This window comes from Pleurodeles waltl, chromosome 5 (genome assembly GCF_031143425.1).
Source record: "Pleurodeles waltl isolate 20211129_DDA chromosome 5, aPleWal1.hap1.20221129, whole genome shotgun sequence".
NCBI classification, from domain to species: domain Eukaryota; kingdom Metazoa; phylum Chordata; class Amphibia; order Caudata; family Salamandridae; genus Pleurodeles; species Pleurodeles waltl.
The window spans coordinates 956,305,830-956,329,193 of record NC_090444.1 but is presented as its reverse complement, the minus strand read 5'-3'; the positions used below and the strand labels follow the sequence as shown (position 1 = coordinate 956,329,193).

Sequence of the window (23,364 nt, the reverse complement as noted above, 5' to 3'; positions counted from 1 at the left end):
CCAAAGTGCTCTATTTAGGGGTAGTGTGGTCAAGCAGCCTTAAGCGTAACACAGAGGAGTGTAAGACATCTACAAATACACATAATAGTCAATAAATGAGACACATGACTCAAGAAGGAGCTCCACACCAATTTATAAAAATAACAGGTATTGTTATATATGTTTAGGCATCAGAAAAAAATCATTCAGGTAAGGATGTTTCTAAATAGGAATTATATTCACTTTAAAAAGTGGACGCAGTTCTGCAATATTATTCTATGGGAGGAAAAACAAGTTCTGCAAACAGGTAGATTACGGCGGCTTACAGGAGTTAAGGTGAGCAGTAGGCAAGGTCCGAGGCAGCACCCTCAGGACACCCTCAGTAGCAGGGGGGGTGGCCGGACTCAGACTGCAAAATCAACGTCGGATGCCCAGTGCGTTACTATGGGGATCAGTCACTGCGATAAGAGTCTGCGGCCAGTCGGGCTGAACCAACAGCGGGGCTCAGGCCTCGCGATGCTCGGGCACAGGTAGAACCCTTTGATCATCTTCTCCACAGGTTAGGGGCGACAGATGCAGAGGTGTCCTTAGGTGTCACGTTTTTCTGATCAGAGTGATTGTCGTAGAGTAAGGCTGTGTCCAGAGGCTGCAGGCATCATCAGGGAATCCAGGAGGGATGAATCCATGATGGACTCGGACTCTCGAGGGCTGGGGAACCTTGTTGCCACCAATGATCCACTTCGGTTCCAGCTTCAGATTCCCTTTTATAGGAGTTTGCTGGAAAACGTGTCCACTGTTCTTGGGAGGTCTTGAGTCTTTATTGAAGGCAGGCAGTCCTCCCTGGTTTCTGGAGTCAGCTGCAGGATGAGTTGACTTTGGTGCAGATTTATCTGAAGGATGCAGAAAGGCTGCCAGGGTTAGTACCAAGTCAGCTGCTTCTTTTCCTCTCTTCTGCTTTCACAGCTCTTCTCTGTCCTTGGTCTTCTTAGGTCGTCAAGATCTGCTTCTCTGGTGCCAGGGCCTCCCCTAAATATTGAATTTAGGGTCATTTAGGGTGTGTAGGCTAGTAGCCAATGGGCTACTGACCCTTGGGGTCACTACACTCCCTATACGACCACTTCATGTCGGAAGTGGGCATAACCCTGTCGTAGAATTCCTAGGCAGGCTATTCCCAAGATGGCTACCTCCGAAAAATTGTGTCCACATTGCAGTAGCCCACCTTAGGGTGATAGTAGCCTAGAGATGGCATGCCTACATGACTAGCTACTTTTACCACCTAGCCAGGTAATAAATGGGCTATGGACAGGGGAGGTGGCTTCCTCTCCTGTGAGTGGAGCCAGATTCGCATTTCAAGGCAGCAACCCTATGAGGCTTGCCACCTTAGCAAGGCTAATGAACAGGTCATTCTGTAGAAGGAGGTGTTACACCCTCTTCCCAGTCAGGCTTTTATTCTGGGCCTCCTGAGAGCCAAAGGATCTCACCCTAGGGGGCCAGAATGGTGTCTCGGGTGGCAGGCTGGCAGAAACCACTCAGTGAGCACACTAGATGCTGATAGGGTTTCATGGAGTACCTCTATGATGCCCTCTGGGTGCACGTATTGGTAAATCCAACACACGCATCAGTGTAGGTTCACCAATACGAGATGCTTGATACCAAACACCCCTATTTTCAGAGAAGCCATCATGCAGCTGGGGAAGTCGTATTGACCAGTGTCCATCAATTGCATTTAAAATGGCTTCCCTGGTCACTTACTTGGTCTGAGAATTGACAAAGACATAGCAGGGACATATCAGCTTTTGTGGACATGCCCTCAGATGTAATATAATTCACCTTGCCTTAGGGCTGTATGGCCTGTTGTAGTGGTGACTTAATTATATTGCATGCTGTGTTAGGGGACATGGCACACATGCTGTGTGCCATGTCATGTTTTCATTTCTGTCAGCTTGGTGAGGGGTCCCCGAAGGTGCCAAAATTCATGCAGGTGCCCTTTCGAGACCCTCTTTAGCACCTCAGGCCATAGGTACCAGGGGTACCATTTACTAGGGATTTAAAGAGGGTGCTAAAGGATTTGCCAATTGGGGAAACAATTGTACAGGTTTGGGGGAAAGAACACTGGCACTTGGGGTCTGGTTTGCAGGGATCCAGTGCACTTCGCTCAAAGTTGCATCAAATACCAGGCAAAACATGTGGGTAGTTCTACAACAATGAACCCAGTTTCCTACATTATTACACTATTTAGGAATTCAGGAAAGGAAGGTGTATGAGAATTTAACAGATTTGAAGTATGATGAAGAGGAAGACGACGATCAACAAGATCTATCTTAGATGACATATCATAAATTGGAAGTGCACTTTATTAAGAGGGTGAATAATGTGTTGAAAAACACACATTTGTCTGTAGGTTGCAAGGGAAAAATGAAAGGGTCACAAGTTACATTGCATGTTTGAGATGTACGTGGGAATTTAGGGACACATGTACGAATGTTTGGAATTGTGATTTCCTAACTGTGATTCCATGTGCTTTGCAATTAGGAAACCTCAATTCCAAATGTATGAAACTCCAATGAGTTTCTTTTGCGATTCCCAGAGGGATGAAAATAGACCTACCTTATTAATATTAATGAGGTAGGTCACAATCGGGCCGTTTGCGACCAAGAAAAAGCTACATACATCTGGCCCTGGGTCCCTTACATGACTCGTTGTTTAGAGACCAATTAGTTTAGTGCACCAACCACCCCAAAATTCAAGAGAAGTTACTAGCAAGGAATCCAGGCTTAAAAGAAGCTGTGGATATTGCCAAAAGTGTAGCGCATACAGCAGAGTGCATAAGAGAAATGAAGCAAAGCAATATTTCAGACACAGTTCATGTGGTGAGGAACCGTTATGGTAGCAAAGAACAGACAGGAGATGTTGAAGAGGGGAAAAAACCTTATGAGTCACAATTCAAAACGACAGTATACAACAAAAAAGGGGGAGAGAAACAAATGCTATTGCTGTCTTAGCTGCCACCATCTAGCTATCAGTCCTGGTTGTCCTGCATGCTCCTGTGTTTGTAGAAAATATAATAGGAAGAGGCATTATGCTATAATCCATAAGAACTTGAAAGTAGAAAAAAAAATATGCGTGTGGTATAGGAAAGCGGACGAGGGTGTAAGTAAATATGTGTTACCAAGTTGCAACCAATGAAATATGAAGTGAGAGTAATTATCCCACGTGATATATTATTAGATGATAATGTTAAAAGTCTATGCTGATTCGTGCTCACCCTATACTTTTATTGATTATGATATCTTTCAAGTGAAATTCAAGGGAAAGCGGTATAGCTTTCAGTAGGCGGATATTAAGCCGGGGGGGATACAATGAAGATCCTATACCCTTGGTAGGAATGTTAACTATGCAGATAACTTTCAAGGACAGTTTTACTATAGGAAACATCTACATTGCTGAAAAAGGATCTAGCTTGTTGGGCTGGGGACACTAGAAAGAGTTGGTGATCAATCTTGATCCGCCTTCCGTCGGCAGCTGCAGCCTTCCAAAGGGTCATGCATCATATTCTAGATGGGGTAAAAAATTGTTATGCTTCCAGGCTGACATTTTAATCTACAGGGCCTCCTAAGAAAATCACAATGACATATTGAAAGAAGCTTTTTAGCAGCACTCAGTGTGCAGGTCTAACCAGTAGAAGAGAAAAATGCCAAATTTGACTGGAGTCAGTAGATTATTTAGGTCACACAATTTAAAAAATTTAATTACACCCAAACTGAATCTAGTTGTGGCTGTAAGAGAAGCCCCACCCACATGAAAAAGGAAGAATTGAAATCCTTCCTAGGTCTAGTTGAGAACATGTCAAAGTTTGTAAAAAACTTTGCAGATCACACTGCATCTACAAGATACTTGCTGAAGAAGGGGGTTCATTTTTACTGGAATTCAAACTGTAAATATTCCTTTGGGTTAATAAAAAGGGCCATCATAGAATTCCCATCTTTAGGGAACTTTGATACAATGAACAAAACTATTTTAACCACAGCTGCCGGTGGGAATGGAATTGGTGCCACCTTGGTGCAAGTTGTAGATGGTAAAAAGAAGACTGTGGCCTTCACCTCCAGGATGTTAAAAGATGCTGAATACAACTATTCTACAGTACAACATGAGGGCCTAGTGTGTGCTTGGGCCATTTGCCATTTCAAATTTTTCTTATGTGGGTTACAATTCACAGTATGCATGGACCATGCACACCTTGTGTACATATGTACTAACAAGGGGAGGGAGAATACCCCTCCTTCTTTATATAGCCAAACGGATCATGGATTTGGAAGGATACAATTTTAACATTGAATATGTCCCCAGAAATAAAAATTTAGTAGCTGGCTATTTGTCCAGACTACCATAGAAAGGGGAGTAAGTGGAAGAAGTCAAATGTGAGGAACATGTATTGTTAGTTAATATTCCTGGGATCACAAAGGAAGGGTGGGAAATAGGTATGGGAAATGACTCTACTCTCAAGTTGGTGAAGAAGAAGATTGTCCAGAGCCAGCTAAACCCAGTAATTTGCAAGAGGATCTTAAGAGGTTTTGGGTTATATGGCATGAGTTAAGCATAAATGATGATAGAATCATGAGAGGGGATAGACTTGTGCCCCCAAGGACTTATGGGACAGGATAGCAGAGGTATCCCACAAAGGAGCCTCACCAAATCCAAAGTTAGAGCCACATATTGGCTCCTCTATATGGACAATGATGTAGAAAATGAAGTCAAGGAGTGCTTGATCTGTGCTTTGAGTGACAAAATTAATAGCACTAGAGGAGCACCACAGTCCCCAGTGAGTGTACCACTCAAATCTTGGGATACGCTTGTTCTTGACATCACCAGTCCTTGTAGGCTCTATGTGGGCAGGTAAATTTCTGCTTGTACTGGTGGATTATCATTCTCATTGAATTGTCACCAAATTGGTCATTCATAATCCTACCCAAACCCTCATAAGGAAAATGTCACTTACCCAGTGTACATCTGTTCGTGGCATTAGTCGCTGCAGATTCACATGCTGTGCATAGTCCGCCATCTGGTGTTGGGCTCGGAGTGTTACAAGTTGTTTTTCTTCGAAGAAGTCTTTTCGAGTCACGAGACCGAGGGACTCCTCCCACTTCGGTTCCATCGCGCATGGGCGTCGACTCCATCTTAGATTGTTTTCCCCGCAGAGGGTGAGGTAGGAGTTGTGTATGCTAATAATAGTGCCCATGCAATGGAATAAATACGTATGTACAAAATGAAGGTTTAATGTAATATATTTATAAATGTACAAATGTTCAAGATCTACTTCCAAACGGCTACAGGCTCCCGGGGAGGAGGGTGGGCGCATGTGAATCTGCAGCGACTAATGCCACGAACAGATGTACACTGGGTAAGTGACATTTTCCGTTCGGTGGCATGTGTAGCTGCAGATACACATGCTGTGCATAGACTAGTAAGCAGTTATCTCCCCAAAAGTGGTGGTTCAGCCTGTAGGAGTGGAAGTAGTTTGAAATAAAGTTCTTAGTACGGCTTGACCTACTGTGGCTTGTTGTGCAGATAACACATCTACACAGTAGTGTTTAGTAAATGTATGAGGCGTAGACCATGTTGCTGCCTTACATATTTCGTTCATTGGAATATTTCCTAGAAAGGCCATAGTAGCACCTTTCTTTCTGGTTGAGTGTGCCTTTGGTGTAATAGGCAGTTCTCTCTTTGCTTTAAGATAACAGGTTTGGATGCATCTTACTATCCATCTGGCAATACCTTGTTTTGAAATTGGATTTCCTGTATGAGGTTTTTGGAAGGCAATAAATAGTTGTTTTGTCTTCCTAATTTCTTTTGTCCTGTCAATGTAGTACATTAGCGCTCTCTTGATGTCTAATGTATGTAGTGCTCTTTCAGCTATTGAATCTGGCTGTGGGAAGAACACTGGTAATTCCACTGTTTGGTTTAAGTGGAACGGTGAGATAACCTTTGGTAAGAATTTTGGATTTGTTCTTAGAACGACCTTATTTTTGTGTATTTGAATAAATGGTTCTTGTATGGTAAACGCCTGTATTTCACTTACTCTTCTTAGAGATGTAATGGCAATGAGAAATGCAACTTTCCACGTTAAGTATTGCATTTCACAAGAATGCATGGGTTCGAAAGGTGGACCCATGAGCCTTGTTAAGACAATGTTGAGGTTCCATGAAGGAACAGGTGGTGTCCTTGGTGGTATAATTCTCTTTAGGCCCTCCATAAACGCTTTAATGACAGGTATTCTAAATAGGGAAGCTGAATGAGTAATCTGCAGGTAAGCAGATATTGCTGCAAGATGTATTTTTATGGAAGAGAAAGCTAGATTTGATTTTTGTAAATGTAGTAAATATCCTACTACATCTTTCGGAGATGCATGCAATGGTTGAATTTGATTATTATGACAGTAACAAACAAATCTTTTCCATTTACTTGCATAGCAGTGTCTAGTGGAAGGTTTTCTAGCTTGTTTTATGACCTCCATACACTCTTGAGTGAGGCCTAAGTGTCCAAATTCTAGGATTTCAGGAGCCAAATTGCTAGATTCAGCGATGCAGGGTTTGGATGCCTGATCTGTTGTTTGTGTTGTGTTAACAGATCTGGCCTGTTGGGTAGTTTGACATGAGGTACTACTGACAGGTCTAGTAGTGTCGTATACCAAGGTTGTCTTGCCCATGTTGGTGCTATTAGTATGAGTTTGAGTTTGTTTTGACTTAATCTGTTTACTAGATATGGAAGGAGAGGGAGAGGGGGAAAAGCGTACGCAAATATCCCTGACCAATTCATCCATAGAGCATTGCCTTGGGATTGCCGGTGTGGGTACCTGGATGCGAAGTTTTGGCATTTTGCGTTTTCTTTTGTTGCAAATAGATCTATTTGAGGTGTTCCCCGAATTTGGAAGTAAGTGTTTAGGATTTGGGGGTGAATTTCCCATTCGTGGACCTGTTGGTGATCCCGAGAGAGATTGTCTGCTAGCTGGTTCTGGATCCCTGGAATAAACTGTGCTATTAGGCGAATGTGGTTGTGAATTGCCCAATGCCATATTTTTTGTGTTAGGAGACACAACTGTGTCGAATGTGTCCCCCCCTGTTTGTTTAAATAATACATTGTCGTCATGTTGTCTGTCTTGACAAGAATGTATTTGTGGGTTATCATGGGTTGGAATGCTTTTAACGCTAGAAATACTGCTAACAGTTCTAGGTGATTTATATGAAACTTTCTTTGATGTACGTCCCATTGTCCTTGGATGCTGTGTTGATTGAGGTGTGCTCCCCAGCCTGTCATGGAAGCATCTGTTGTTATCACGTATTGTGGCACTGGGTCTTGGAAAGGCCGCCCTTTGTTTAAATTTGTACTGTTCCACCATAGAAGCGAGATGTATGTTTGGCGGTCTATCAACACCAGATCTAGAAGTTGACCCTGTGCATGTGACCATTGTGATGCTAGGCACTGTTGTAAGGGCCGCATGTGCAATCTTGCATTTGGGACAATGGCTATGCATGAGGACATCATGCCTAGGAGTTTTAATACCATTTTTGCATGTATCTTTTGTGTTGGATACATGGCTTGTATCACCTTGTGAAAATTTTGAACCCTTTGTGGACTTGGAGTGGCTATCCCTTCTGTTGTGTTGATTGTCGCTCCTAAGTATTGCTGTGTTTGACACGGCAAAAGGTGTGACTTTGCATAGTTGATGGAGAAACCCAGCTTGTAAAGGGTTTGTATAACATAATCTGTGTGGTGTGAACACTTTGTTAGCGAGTTGGTCTTGATTAACCAATCGTCTAGGTACGGGAACACGTGTATTTGCTGCCTCCTGATATGTGCAGCTACTACTGCTAGACATTTTGTAAAGACTCTTGGCGCTGTTGTTATTCCGAATGGCAACACTTTGAATTGGTAATGTATTCCTTTGAATACGAACCTTAGGTATTTCCTGTGCGAGGGATGTATCGGTATATGGAAATACGCGTCTTTTAGATCTAACGTTGTCATGTAGTCTTGCTGTTTCAGCAGTGGTATTACGTCTTGTAACGTGACCATGTGAAAGTGGTCTGATTTGATGTAGGTGTTTAGTGTTCTGAGATCTAATATTGGTCTCAGACTTTTGTCCTTTTTTGGTATTAGAAAGTACAGTGAGTAAACTCCTGTGTTCTTTTGCGGACTTGGTACTAATTCTATTGCGTCTTTTTGCAGTAATGCTTGAACTTCTAGTCCTAGAAGGTCTATATGCTGTTTTGACATATTGTGTGTTTTCGGTGGGACGTTTGGAGGGAGTTGGAGAAATTCTATGCAATAACCATGTTGGATAATTGCTAAGACCCAAGTGTCTGTTGTTATTTCCTCCCAAGATTTGTAGAACTGTCTAAGTCTTCCCCCCACTGGTGTTGTGTGAAGGGGTTGTGTGACTTTTGAGTCACTGTTTATTTTGAGGGGTTTTGGGACCTTGAAATTTTCCCCTGTTTCTTGGGAATTGGCCCCCTCTGTATTGGCCCCGAAAGCCTCCCCTTTGATATTGTCCCTGGTAGGTAGGTGGTTTGGTTTGTGAGGTGCTGGTTTCTGTGGCTTGACCTCGAAACCCTCCTCTGAAAGTTGGTTTGCGAAATGTGCCAAATGTGCCTCTGCCCTGCGGGGTATAGAGTGCGCCCATGGCTTTGGCTGTGTCGGTGTCCTTCTTTAATTTTTCAATTGCAGTGTCCACTTCCGGCCCAAACAATTTCTGTTCATTAAACGGCATATTGAGCACTGCTTGTTGTATCTCAGGTTTGAAGCCAGATGTGCGCAGCCATGCGTGCCTCCTTATCGTCACAGCAGTATTTATTGTTCTTGCAGCTGTATCTGCTGCATCCATAGAAGAACGTATCTGGTTGTTGGAGATATTTTGTCCCTCTTCAACCACTTGTTGTGCTCGTTTCTGGAATTCTTTGGGGAGGTGCTCGATGAGATGCTGCATCTCGTCCCAATGGGCCCTGTCGGATCGCGCTAGGAGTGCTTGCGAGTTGGCGATGCGCCACTGATTTGCAGCTTGTGCTGCAACCCTTTTCCCAGCTGCATCAAACTTGCGGCTCTCCTTGTCCGGAGGTGGTGCGTCGCCTGATGTATGCGAGTTGGCTCTTTTACGAGCTGCTCCTACAACTACTGAATCTGGTGTCAGTTGTGATGTAATAAAAGCAGGGTATGTGGGCGGTGCCTTGTATTTTTTCTCCACCCTTGGAGTTATTGCTCTGCTTTTAACTGGCTCCTTAAAAATCTGTTTAGCGTGCCTTAGCATTCCCGGGAGCATAGGAAGGCTTTGATAATGGCTATGGGTGGAGGACAGGGTGTTAAAGAGGAAGTCATCCTCGATAGGCTCCGAATGTAGCGATACATTATGAAATTGGGCTGCCCTAGCTACCACCTGTGCATATGCTGTACTGTCCTCAGGTGGTGAGGGTTTAGTTGGGTACGCCTCTGGGCTATTGTCCGATACCGGAGCGTCATAGAGGTCCCATGCATCCTGATCATCTTGGCTCATGGTGGTATGAGCTGGTGATTGTGGTGGAGTCTGTGCAGGTGATACATGAGTTGACGGTGGTGGAGAGGGTGGTGGAGTTACCTTCTTTACCACCTTTGCTTGTGGTGGCTTGTCTTGTTGCTGGAAGTCAAGTTTCCTTTTTCTTCTGATTGGGGGAAGAGTGCTGATCTTCCCTGTACCACTTTGGATAAAGATCCGCTTTTGCGTGTGATCTACTTCTGTTGTCTGTAATTCCTCCTCAAATCTGTGTCTTTTTAGTTGGGAGGACAGTGATTGTTCCTCTGAGTAGGAACTGGTTTTTGGTTCGGTTGCCGGGTGTTTTGGCACGGAAACCGTGTCTTTAGTTTTTTTTGGCTCCGACGAGATCTTTCTTTTTTTCGGTGTCGTGCCCTCTTGGTGCCGACCATCTTCGGTGCCGCTGTCTCTGTGACGAGCAGTTTCGGTGCCGCTGTCTCTGTGTCGAGTAGCTTCGGTGCCGCTATCTCGGTGTCGACCCTTTTCTGCACCACTTTCTCGGTCCCGAGATTGCTGCGTGCCTGTGTCTCGACCTGATTCGGACGACTTCGGCACCAGCTCGCCCTTTTTCGGTGCCGATGGACGGTCACCAACTTTATGGGTTAAGCCATGGCCTGTTGGCAGTGGCGTCCCCTGGGCTTTCTCTGTTTTTTCGTGTGTTCTTTGTTTCGACGTCTTACTCACGGTTGGTTGCTCTTCGATGTCGAACTCTTCGGAGTCTGAATCGGGGATGGAGAATGTTTCTTCTTCCTCCTCCTCGAACCTTTGTTGTCCTGTCGGCGTGGACGCCATCTGCAACCTCCTGGCTCTTCGGTCTCTGAGCGTTTTTCTCGACCGAAACGCGCGACAGGCCTCACACGTCTCTTCCTTGTGCTCGGGGGACAGGCACAAGTTACAGACCAAATGTTGGTCTGTATAAGGATATTTACTGTGGCATTTATGACAGAATCGGAACGGGGTTCGTTCCATCAGTCTCGATGTTGCACGCGGTCGGGCCGACCAGGCCCCGACGGGGGATCGAAAATACCCCGAAGGGCTACCGGAGCTCTTTAAGGTTCGGTGTCGATTTGCCCTAACTATCCCGATACCGAACGAAACAATACCGACGAATTTTCCTGAGATTCTGACTAACTTTCCGACCCGAAACACGGAGCGAAAAGGAACACATCCGAACCCGATGGCGGAAAAAAAACAATCTAAGATGGAGTCGACGCCCATGCGCAATGGAACCGAAGTGGGAGGAGTCCCTCGGTCTCGTGACTCGAAAAGACTTCTTCGAAGAAAAACAACTTGTAACACTCCGAGCCCAACACCAGACGGCGGACTATGCACAGCATGTGTATCTGCAGCTACACATGCCACCGAACATGTTCTTACTGATGCATTCATGGTGGAAGGAGTAACCAGCACCATCATAACAGATAATAAGGTCCAATTTATGTCAGAGGAAATGAAGGACTTCTTAGAAAAAAGAATGATTAAAGAGTGCATTCACCTGGCGCATGTATTAGAAAGGCTGCTGACAAGGCTCTTCAAAAATATTATGGTCATACCACACAACACCTTATTCAGTTACTAATGTATCTCGATTTCTAGCACTCGAGGGCAGACATCCGTGCACAAAATTGAATCCTAATTGGGTAGGTGGTGGAGAACCTAGATGGGTGCGCAGAGACAAAATTGTTGAAAAAGATAAGCTGTAACAATAGGACTACAAAAAAAGGTATGATTTAAAGCATGGAACCAAGAGTGGGAAATGGAAGGTGGGAGATTGGGTAGTGGTTAAACTTCCTGACTCTCGCAAGAAGGGGACACATTTTCAACCAGTAACCATTCCCAGATTGAGCAGATTCCAGATTTACCTAATGACTGATGTAGATGTTAAGTCCTAATGAAACGTCATATACTAACAGGGACTGCACTGTACCTATTTGGCACAAGGATTAAATTTTTCACTAATTATAGGAGGGAGAAGTGTTGTAATTTTATTCTAATGTGTTTATTTATATGCTGAAATATGCTGTCCCATATATTCCTTTTGTCCTGGGCCCTCTTTTCATTATTTCCAATTTCCTCTCTCCTATCCTGCAGTTGGTACATGCCATGTTCTGTTGGCGGTTGGTATGACAGCGTTGAAGCCTGACAGCTGATGCGGCTCAGAAGTTGTATTGTATCTTAATAAAGAGCCCTTTAAACTTATGAAGGAGTGTCTTTCGTCGCAACAGTTCCCATGCAAGCACCCATGTTTTTTTACGCCAAGGCATATCTACTAACATTTGTATAAAGGGCTTTGCACCAAAAAATAGTGCATCTTTGATGCTGGCCTAAAAAAATAAATCTGTTTTATCTGACTGTGACGTGTGTTGGAAACCTTTATCTAGGCATAGTATTTTGTACTGGGAGGGCACCCTTCTGATATAAACCTATGTTAGACATTAGGCAGACAATTTGTTTTGTGTGCATGGCACTAGGCAGCCTGACTGTACGTCAGACCTAGGGAAAAGCCCAGCAGTGTCATAGATAGAGTGTTTTCCTGCTACCATCTCTCATGCAATGCAGAGAAGCAACTTTGGTTGCTCCGCTGCCTTGTGTGATATATTTGTATTGCATGGTCAGGTGGCTTTATTTCCTACCTCACTTCCATGCTCCTGATTTGATGGTTTTCTACTTATTCTTGTGATTATCCCACCCAAGAGTATTTTGGTCTCACAATATTTTGACTGGATATTGTATCCTTTCATGGATGTCAGTCCTTGCACTGTAGTGCATATGAAGGACTATTTTATCTCCCTCTTTTCCTCCTCCCCATTCTCTTCTCTACCCCTCTTCACACCATTCACCAAGCATAGTTCCCCCCTCCCCCAATCCTCATTATGCACTGTGTGCTGCCCACAAACTAAATGTGGATGGCCTTTTAAAAATGTTTTTATAACTATTCCAAGATGGCTACCAGTGTACACGTGTGCCACGGGCATCTTGTAGTGACATTTGTCATATTTTAACAAACCCTGGTCAAAGATGGCCATCGTTGATGTGCATTGCACCACAACAGTAACAGGAGTAACTAAAATACAACAAAATGCATTCAAATGTTACCCGCCCCGATGCATGTGTCAACCTCCATCGTGCACTGCCTTTCGCTGTGCATGGTAGCTGTTGGATTAACATATAGGAGTTAAAATTACTTTACGTTAAAAAAAAAAAACATACAAATTCACTGAAAAAAAAAGCTTACAGGGACGTTATAGTTAGAAAATAGAACTAAAAAAACATAGAAAGTCACTTAAAAAACAAAAGTTCCAGGCACGTTAGGTAGGCTCACATTTTAAATATACACAACCATAGAAATTCAGCTGTTAGAGTTATTTCAAGTAAATATAACTGGTGCACTAAGGTAACTATAGTTCGTGCCCTGCAAAGTTATCTCATCAATAATTTTACTGCAAATATTATAGTGACATTTTCAATGTATAAAAGATGGCATGAGTGTGGTAATATCTGGGGTGAATAGCAGTGCATGTTGAGGACACAAGTTATAGTTACCTTAGTGCATGAGTTTAATAAATATATTGGGGGTGTGTATGGACCCCCCACTGCGGCCCTGGGAACCACCACCTTCCCAGTGCTACTTTACATAAGTTGATGGTGGGCACAAAGATCCCCCCTCCCAAGCCCTGGGGACCACAACCTCCCCAGGGCCATATTTAACATTAAAAACGGGAGGGGCCACATGGCCCTCCCTCCCTAGGCTGATCCCCCACTGAACATCCACATCGTTTTGGGTGCCCTAACCCCACCCAGGGCACCCAGTAGTGATACATGGGGACTGAAGGGAGAGGGTCAAGGCCCCCAGAGTCCCACTAGCTCCCATCGCCTGCAGGAGCCGGCATTGTTCCTGCATGCAGGGAGCTGGTGCAAATAGCAGCTCCCTGCATGCAGGAGCAATGTTTTCACCACAGTCCCTGCTCGCAGGTTAGTGAGCTGGAAAAGAGATGACAAATCTGCTTTCCGCAACTGGGAGCATTTTCAAAGCTCCCACTTGTTGAATGCAGAGTGTTTTCTTTTGCTTGGCAGGAGCCGACAGCTCCCACCAAGCAAAAGCAAACAGCCACCTTCCAAGGGTAGCCATCACGGGAGGCAGCCCTGGTGGGTTGTGGTCCCTAGGGCCACATATGGCTCCAAGAGGGGGGCTGCATGGCCCCCCTTCTTCTAGTCCATTTGTCTCGGGGATGTGGTGTTCCACAGGGCGCGGGGGCAGCATGCCCCCCTCATGCTGTTTGCATATAGCCCCGGCAATGTGGCAGTGCCCGGGTCCAAGGAGGGTCCACAGGACACCCCATTACTTTATTATTGTTGTAGCCTCGGGGAGGTGGTGGTGAGCCCCCCCACATACTTAAGAAGCCTAGCCTCAAGGAGGGGGTGGTCCCCGGGGCTTCTTCATGATTAAAAAAAAATACTTTTAAGCCTTGGTGGGATACCAGGGGGACTCCTTGACCAATGCTAGAGGGTTGGGTTATATACCCTGCCCCCTTTTCTTTTTTAATGTGTTTTTGTTTTTTCAATTGTTTTTCAGCCAATAAGATCTCAGCCAATAAGATCTCAGCAGGAGATCTCTCTGGATCCGCAGCCCTAGATTTACAAATGCCCTTTCCCTTTAATATCTCAAAAATAATTGAACAGATTTAAGGGTGACCTGCGGACCAAAAACTACCTTGTTGCCAAATTTGGTGTAATTCTGTCCAGCGATTTCAGGTGCAGGCATGTCTAAAAAGTCTATGGCAATTAACATGAGAAACACTTTTTTTTAATCCCCCGTTTTTCTCAGCCACGCTTCACGTGTCATTTCCTGAGGATATATATATATATATATATATATATATACATATATATATATATATATATATAACAATTTATAGGGTTAACAAAATGAACACTGATTGGTATCCTTTTGCTGTCGGTAAGTAACTCACAACAGTAAAGCCACATCTAAATAACCATAAAGCACGGGCATGCACATTCATTTGAGAGACCACATTTTCCAGTACTACCCTAAATTCACACCACAGTTGGGTTAACCACTTCTTCGTGGCTAATGAGACTCCAAAAGAGGTGTGGTGTCATGATTTTGTTTTCCAAGACATTGCTGTTTTATCATTTTCTATTCACTGGTCACACGATGTTCTCAATTTTACCTGGTTTCTCTAAATTTGAGCAACATGTGGATCCCCGCACCAACTGTAAAGAGGAACAGAAAGCAACCTAAAACCCTAAGTTCTGCAAACTGATGAAGTGAACAATGGGCAAGATGGCTTATGTAGTCACAAGCTGAATGCAGCAGAAACAGCTTTGTTATGAGAATGGCGCCAAAGTTTTAACCTCTTCCCTTTTTTCGAGGCTGTTTTTGCAACGTTTGCCTATCCTGAGCAGCAAGCAAAAAGTCTCGGAGCTTTTCATAAGAATAGGACTCGCAGTACAGTATGTCAGCAACTCCTTTGAGAACATCAAATTAGCCTAACTGTGAGAATTTTAACAAGTGATAAAATATTGAAATCATCATTTGAGTCAGAAGGAAACAGCTAGCGAAATTCAAAGCGGCAGGCAAAGAATTTTAAGCCAAGGTTTTATAAAGATTCAGGGGAAATGAAAGGCACGGCGTTTAGCAGTATTTTACATTCATTCATATGTTAAGATATCCCTAAGACGTTGCTGTTCAGTCCACTAATTAGAACTTTGGACAATTTGTCTCGCTTAGGCGCTAATTCTATGAGAGGTTTGAAGCATATGGCACGGTTTCTAAATCTTTTTTATGGTCTTTATAGACATTTGACATGGAAAAACAAAGAGAACAAAATACATCAACAATTCAACATTGCAGCATTATCAGCCATACACATATGATATATTCAGTCCATGAGATGCTCAGACCCGGGCGGCACTGGAAGATGTCCTTCATCCGGACGCTTTCCTATTGCACCTTACAGAGACGTTCTTGTCGATAAGGGGTGTGGATGCACTAAAGCGTTTGGAGAAATGATTAGTCTGTCACTCTGAATGTGACCTGCTTCTGCCCACATGTTGGTTTTGCGGAGGCGCGCTCTAGAGAGGGAATCTGCTCTGAACACGAGTAGTCTGTGTAAGTTGGTTGAGCACACAAGGATCGAAGGGAATGTGAGCTTCCACTGCACTAACTGCTTACTTGATTGCTCTGTGCTGCCTGAAACCAGTCCTTCTACACCATAATATTTATTGTTTTGAATTTTCCGTTAAACGTCTTAAAGCACTTCATAACAAGTACTTTTTCTTGATAATGTGTACTGGTACATTGCACAAAATACTGACTAGACAATAACTAAACGCGTTTATCTATTTGTAGAAAGGGCGATCCATGTTGTGGGTTAACTTAGCAATCCATTTTAGTTCATGGGTGCTCCCATATTATAAGTGGAAATTCCTGTCTATTTCATTATTGTTCACTTGTCCTGGTTTTCAAGTGGCTGCTCAAACATTGCGAGGAAAATGCAATATTTCATCATCTCAGTTTTCAAATGTTTGTATGCAATGGCATGCAATCCAATGGTACTCTACGTATGTCTTTAAAAATGTCAACATTTACTTAAATATGTTCTTCAAATGACTTCAGCAATATCTGCGAGTTCAAATGAGAACACAGTGGAGTGTCATACCCCTTTACATTACAGTGATCTGAAGGGTTAGCTTTGCCTAAGCCCTAGGGAATTAGCCTTGGCAAACAGAAGTTGTAGGCTTTTACAAGATGGCGGTGGGGAAGGGGGGATGAATTGAAATGTTCTTCAAACCCATTTATTAACCCTCGAAATGGAGGTTAAGAATGTATCTGGAAATGTCTTGCAGACAAAAGCTTTCATTAATTTACTATATGTGTGTGTGTGTGTGTGGTGCTACAGTTGTTCATTTTTTATGGAAAAGAAGCTTGAAAAAATAACAGACCAGCAGATTAAAATGGTGCTTGTATCTTGATGCTGTCCATACAAGTGTCATCATGCTAACTTCAGGGATAAGCGACCTTTAGCATGAATACAGGGGCATCAAGAAGAAACAAATGCGCTGCTTTAATGAGAATAAAGTTCATATAGATGCAATGTACATAAGAAGAGTCAGACTCGAGTCATTTTGTCAGGAGTGTGTGCCTGAGCCATGTAGTGTGTTTTCATTTTTAACGTATATAATGTTTGCTGTAGCAGAAACACGACATCGTGACCAAGCTAACAATGCTATAATACAAAGAGATATATAATTCATTTGCACCACACTAAAGCGAAGATGATAATATCAACCTACAGTAATATCACAATTACTGCATCGCCAGCTCCTGCATCACCAAGTGTATTATTACTATTCTCACCTCCACATGTACTGATCTTGCAATCTAGTGATTAGGTCGATGTAGTGGATGTGATATTTTTGTCTTGCCCAGGGGCGTAACAAAAGCCCTCGCAGCCCCCGCGGTGCGGGGGAGGGACCGAGCTCTAGGGGGCCCCCTCAGCACACTACACTGCGAACAGGTGGCAGGCCCCTGACTGGGTCTAAGGGAAGGGGACCCCCCTACAGGTACTTTGCAGGGGGCCCCCTTTAAGTTTCGTTACCCCACTGGTCTTGCTATATAACACAAGCAATATTTTTTTTTTGGGGGGGGGCATTCTGTGTCATTCTCTCATTCTCTTCAACGGGGGCTAGGCAATGTAGCATACATTGGTTGGGCAGAAGGTATTAGTTATCAAGTATCTTTCAGCATCTCTAGCATCGGTGGAAGTCAGTCCCCTAGCAACAGATACTACACGTGGAAGGGTGCCTCGCTGAATACAAGCCAAGGAAGAACATTATGACAAATGAGAAGGGAGGATGGGCAGCGGCAGCACGAGCAGTGTTTGGACGTCTGTCTTTGTAGGTACAGGAGTTTTCAACCACAAGTACATCAAACTGGGAGAAGGCGTGCTCTCCTAATTAGAGCAGACGCTTTGAATATGGAACAGCCTCGATTGAAAATTGTTTTACCAGAATGTCTTACACGTACTTGAGCGTGCCCAAGTCTCATGACCTTGCAGTGCCACTGTTATTCAACTCTAACTATTAAAAGCGGTCCTTCTACAAAATATAGGCTTAACTGACTCAAATGTGCACGTTACCTCCTCAAATACCTTGTTTGTTTATTGGGGGGGCATTACAGACGCACTAACATTTTGGCCGATGAAAGACTGGACGCTCCTGCTGCTAACTAAACCGTAACTATCGAAGGGTAGTTGAAAATGACTTACACAGAAACATAGAAGGTCTGCACATAAACGATGGGCAAGTGCTGCAGCTCCGGGAGGCTGGGTTCAAAGTCTTAGACAGATTATCAGGCCTTGCAGAGACTAGTCTGCCAGGCAATGGGCCTCTACCAATGAAAGCAGATGTTGGGGGACTGTCAGTACCCTAACCTGAGGTCAATAGGTGCTGGAGAAGAGAACAAATAAATCACCCCCGTCCCTGTGCAGCTAGCAACACCACTGCTTGTGTGTTTAGCCTCAGGCACCTGAAGAAAGTAAGGGGCTCTGCCTCTCCACCACCATTAACGCGGCACTGGAGCTCCAACGTGAATATATTGTTGGAATATTATTTCTGCATGAAAATAAGAGATATGTCCTTTCAGACTGTCATGCTGACAGGCTGAGAGAAAGTGAAAGTGCAGTGTCAACAGGAAAATATAAAAGCATAGTCAGAGTGACAGACCGCGCATTTTGTGCAAATAGTTCTTCAAAAAAAGGAAGCAACTGTGTTCCAAAGTATTGCAAACAGAATATATGAGAACATAGAGTCTATGGGAAGGTCGTTACTTGTAGGGCACATAACATGTTGAAATGAAAATGCTCAACTCAAAAAAAAACAACAGACAAATACAGGACACAATGTTTTTGGTATTTACCGAAACTCCGGAGCTTTCCCATTGGACCCGCAGCCAATAGCCCACAAGCATGCCATTCCTCTCGCTGAAGGGAGGAGGCGCCCAGTGTACCTCCAGTACTGACCGAGACTCGTTTATTAGTACTGTGACATTACGCGGTGCAGCACCTGGAGCTGGAGAGAAGCGTTGTCTAGTTAGAGCACTGCGCATGTTCGCGACAGGCTTCAGGTTATAGCATATTCTACAGGACCAGTACTCATTACCCAGACTTTCCTATGGCACAGCTGCAAAAGAAGTAGGTGGAAAGAACGTAATGAACGTCAATGTAAAGGTATACAAGGGCTTATGTCGAAACAAGGAGAGAGGTGGGTCCCTTGTGTGCTGTAAATCGGTAGATCCTGCTACACTAACATCAAAACTGTGGAATTTTGAAACATGAAGCACTTTTAGGTTTAAGGGTAGGTCCTCAGCGCTTTCCATCTGTGACACTCTTCACTTGGCGGTTATATTACGCCAGTTAAAACTTGTAAAGCACTTTAACAACATACATAAGCAGGCAGGTAACTGAGCAGGTGCAATCATCAACAGGTTGCCACATATCAGCTATCCTGAATCTTAAGGAATGTAAATTAATCAAATGCCTCAGATCACAAGAGCTTGGCCTGAATAAAACCCTTGCGTGGTACACAGTGATCATGATGCGGAATAATCACTCAGACCTCTTGTAATGTCTGGTGTGGGTATCTGGTAGAGCACAGGAATGTTATTATATCCTTAACTTACCTTTACTGCATAGGATAGTGTTGTATATGGTTTTTATAGAAGCTATTTTTATTATTTATGACATGCTCCAACACAAGTCCAGAGACATAGCTATGAGCACTTTGGATGTCCCAATACAGAAGGTTCTAGGACAGTTTGTGGGACCCCCAAACAAAAGTGGTAATTTGATGGACTCCATTAAAGACTGATAGCAAGGCTTTGATAATTGACAAAATATAGTTTGTAATTGTCTTTCTGCTGGTTCCATTATGCTGTATGTGACTGTGACTGCAATGGTAAACCCACTACAACTGTTGCAATGAATGCCATCACTGCATTACACTCAGAGACACAAAAATATCTGCCCTACCAATATAAATGTCATAGTTTTTATTTCTTATGATAACGAATGTCAAAGACCAAATATGACATGAATTAACAGCACAATATAATCAGGTAAGTCAGATGTACTCAATAATATCGTTTTTTGTTTATTTCTATGATGAAACACTTGCTACCATTCTTAGCAATTCTTTGTATAAACAGGCACTGCCAAAGCCAATAGGATGGGTGTTGGCGGCAGCTTTTAGCATGGTCAATGCATGTTTTGTTTTGCCACAGTTTCCGTAAAATGCCATAGTTGTGTGAGCTGCTGGGCCCTTACCAATATTTAAAAGAAACACATTGGATGAAAGGAAAACAATTGTTTTGTCACAAAAAGCATACATTGCCAAGTAGTCACTGGCACTGAAGGGAGCTACTTTGTTTGTGAATTTACACCCTGTGAAAGTGAAAATGGTGTAGTTAAAAAGTGAAATTAGCCAATAGCTGTAGAGGGTTGACCTGCTGTATGCAGTAGTAAAGCAAAACAAAAATGTGAGTGACACAACTAAAAACCAATGGATGTAGATAGTGACTAAAAAAAACCCTATAAGTGTGTGTGTGATATCTATCTATCTATCTATCTATCTATCTATCTATCTATCTATCTATCTATCTATCTATCTATCTCGAAAAACACACAAACAAGTTGAAATGTCATTATAGTTATGTATGGTAATATGATCTTACTTTCCAAAACAACCCTTTGAAATTCACTTGAAAAACAAAGGTTAAAGGGATGTTATAGTTGGGTATGGTAATAATATTTAACTTTCCATTAAAAAATGATCTTAAAAACTCACTGAAAAAACACAAAGGTTCTAGAGACATTACAGTGTTAGAGAGGAAACATAATCTTAAGACGCTGTGCCATTGCAGACATTAGTAGAAAGTTTTACAGAGTTATATGTGGTGAAAGAACAGCGCAGACCTAAGTTCCACAATGATGCAAGACAGGAGAAGAGTTGACTGGAAAATAGACTGAATGAACAGAAAGGTTTCGGTAAAGGAAAACCTTAGTATGCAAGCTTAGAGGAATTCATGGTCACTGCACACAAGCTGCAAATTGCTAAATTTGAAAGTGTGACTGAAAGAATATGAACAGGAAACAAAGTTAGCCAAGAGTACACAGAATCTGATAAGAAGTCTTGGGAGAAGATCAATAAAACACACATGCACACAGATGCATACGAAAGAAGCAAACAAATAGTTTGTTAAGCATTGTCACCATTACAATGAAGAATGTGTAGAGAAGAGGTTAGGACACAGGTGATGTGATGTTTTTGTAACAAATATGTAATTATTGAGTAACCGATTATTGGACCTTTTGTAAATAACATTTTTCATGTAACTATATAAATAGGCTCTCTGAGAGCAGCCATTTGAGATGAGCTGTTCACCTGTGTGGGCATACCTACTCTCCCTGCCATGACAGTAAACCTGCTTTTGCCTTGCCAAAAGGAGTCCTGTTTTTCTTTATTTCAGTTTCCCTACGACAACAGCTATGTGAAAATGTCAGTTAAGCATCCCGTTTTAAACGAACAAAACCACTGAAATTCACCAGTAATAGTTATCTTAAGTATCTAGAACTCATGCCCTTAGGTAACTGTAACTAGTGTCCCTGCCATGCATGGTTTTGTCATCAGTTATGTCAATTCAGATGTTATTGTTATGTTTTCATTGATGTCATAGACTATGTATTGAGTTATGAAATATGTAGGGTAATTTGCACTGCATGGCAAGGGAAAGAGTCATAGTAAACTTAGGGCTGGGGGACTGGGTATTCCTACCCTGCCTCTTATATTCTCTTGTTTTTCCTTTCTAAATAAGTGGCTATTGATTGTATAGACAGGTGACATTTTTAGAACAATCTTTATTATATGCTTCTATACCTAGGCCAAAACATAAGTTGAAGGAATCTTTTTAGGCACCCGTGCATATTACAATCAATGTATGCTTGTTAAAATAGAGGACAGTCTGATCATTAGCTTGACAACAGCATTTTGCCACATGCAGATATGTCACCAGTAAGACAAAAGGAGATAGATAAATCAACATGATAGGCAAGGGGGAAGCTCTACTTTGAGGAATAAACTTGTGGTGATAAAAAACATCAACCCCTAATAAAAAAAATATGTGGGTGAGTCCATATGTGATTTGATTTATTGGCCATACAAAAATTTTGAGGGGCCCATTTTGTATATGTCTTAGTATCCCAAGTATGGACACTATAAAATCCTGGCCACTATTCTTCCACTCCAGAGAAGAAGGAGGGATTAAGAATATTTTAAGAACTAAGGACCAAAAGGGCAGGTAGTGATATAAAATTCAGTTAAATACCCTTTTTCAGGCACAATGTTTCTTTGGCAGATAGCTGTTCTGATACTTCCCGTCAGTGGAAATCATGCTTAAGCCAATTCCTAGATATAATGAGGGCAAAGGACCATAGTTACTGGGACCGAATAGAACCTTTATAGAGGACAGCAGATAAGCAGTTTCCCTATAGAGGTGCAGCTAAAGGAATTCCGGTTCCGGTGCTCCTGACTAGAATACTTGCTGCCACTACCATCAGTCACCACATAACTTGGGCTGAGGTGACAGTAGCCATTCACACTCATAATGGGGCTACACTTTGGCTTTTCTGAGATTTGAGATCATAGCTTAGATTCCGACCAGAACATAAAACACAGGGAAGAAATCAAGTTGGTTAGGGTCATTTTAAACTCACAGGGTAAAAACACAAGATTGCCAGGAAAACATCAGTGGCAGGGCACTAAAATGCTACAAATCTATGCAGGGAACTTTTGTTCTAAGAATGAACTTAAGATGTGGTTATGCAAACATCCCCTAAAAAATTAAAGGTACTATAGCTCATGATCATACTGTCACGCACGTCTTAAAACATAGGATTGGAGACAATCCCGCCATTTCCTATTCTGTGCTTATACATTCAGAAAGATAATCATTTGATTACTACAGTGTAAATTATGTGACAATTCATGCTGTTAACGTATAAGTCTGGACAATGAATACAAAGTGCAAAACACTGACTCTATGTCACTGAATTAATAAGTCCAAGGTCTAAGGAATTTCCAATATTTTAATAAGCTTACACTCTTAGCCTGCTGTTTCAAATTCCACTGCCACTTACCTCCTTCTGTGGTGGTGGCCACGACCCAGGAACTATCTGAAGACCAGCCAACCTCATTCTGGCAAGCAACGCTAATGTTATACATAGTCGTGGCCTGTAGCTGCTGGATGTGATATTCATGAGGGGGAACCGAAGTGCTGGTGCTTATAACGGTTGAATTAATCTGTGGAACGCCAGCCACCTAAAATCAAGCACAGAATATACTAAAATACTAAAAGGAAAATGACAAAATTCCGTTAAAATCGTACACAAATGTCCAAAGATGTCCAGTAAAGAGTTATGCATACGTAATAAATATCCATAAACGGAAATATAAACTAAAGGGTTGTGGTATTCCTATCACCCAACGCCCACTACATATCGTTTGGGGTTTAGGACAACATGTTTTCATGTTTATTTTGTCCATAGGACAAATAGGATCATTACTGACAGCGTTCCACAATAAAAACGAGTACACATTTACAAATAGAACAATTTGAGGCTATTTATAATGCCCCCAGAATGCTCCTTAATTATGTGCAAATACGTGTATAAGCATGAAGGCTAGATTGGTGACTGTTTGCATTCATAATAAAACCTACACAAGCAAATTAGCAACCTGAAAAAATTATTTTG

General features: G+C 42.6%; 1 protein-coding gene across 2 annotated transcripts in view; it reads right to left on the bottom strand.

The window, feature by feature from the left end:
- MERTK (MER proto-oncogene, tyrosine kinase) overlaps positions 1-23,364 on the bottom strand; it is a 413,075-nt gene that overhangs the window by 160,162 nt on the left and 229,549 nt on the right. For both annotated transcript variants that reach the window (XM_069235075.1, XM_069235076.1), the window contains exons 7-8: positions 22,750-22,930; positions 18,477-18,628 (exon numbers count right to left, since the gene is read on the bottom strand). In XM_069235075.1, the coding sequence (XP_069091176.1) occupies positions 18,477-18,628; positions 22,750-22,930 (333 nt within the window). The remainder of the gene's footprint in view (positions 1-18,476; positions 18,629-22,749; positions 22,931-23,364) is intronic.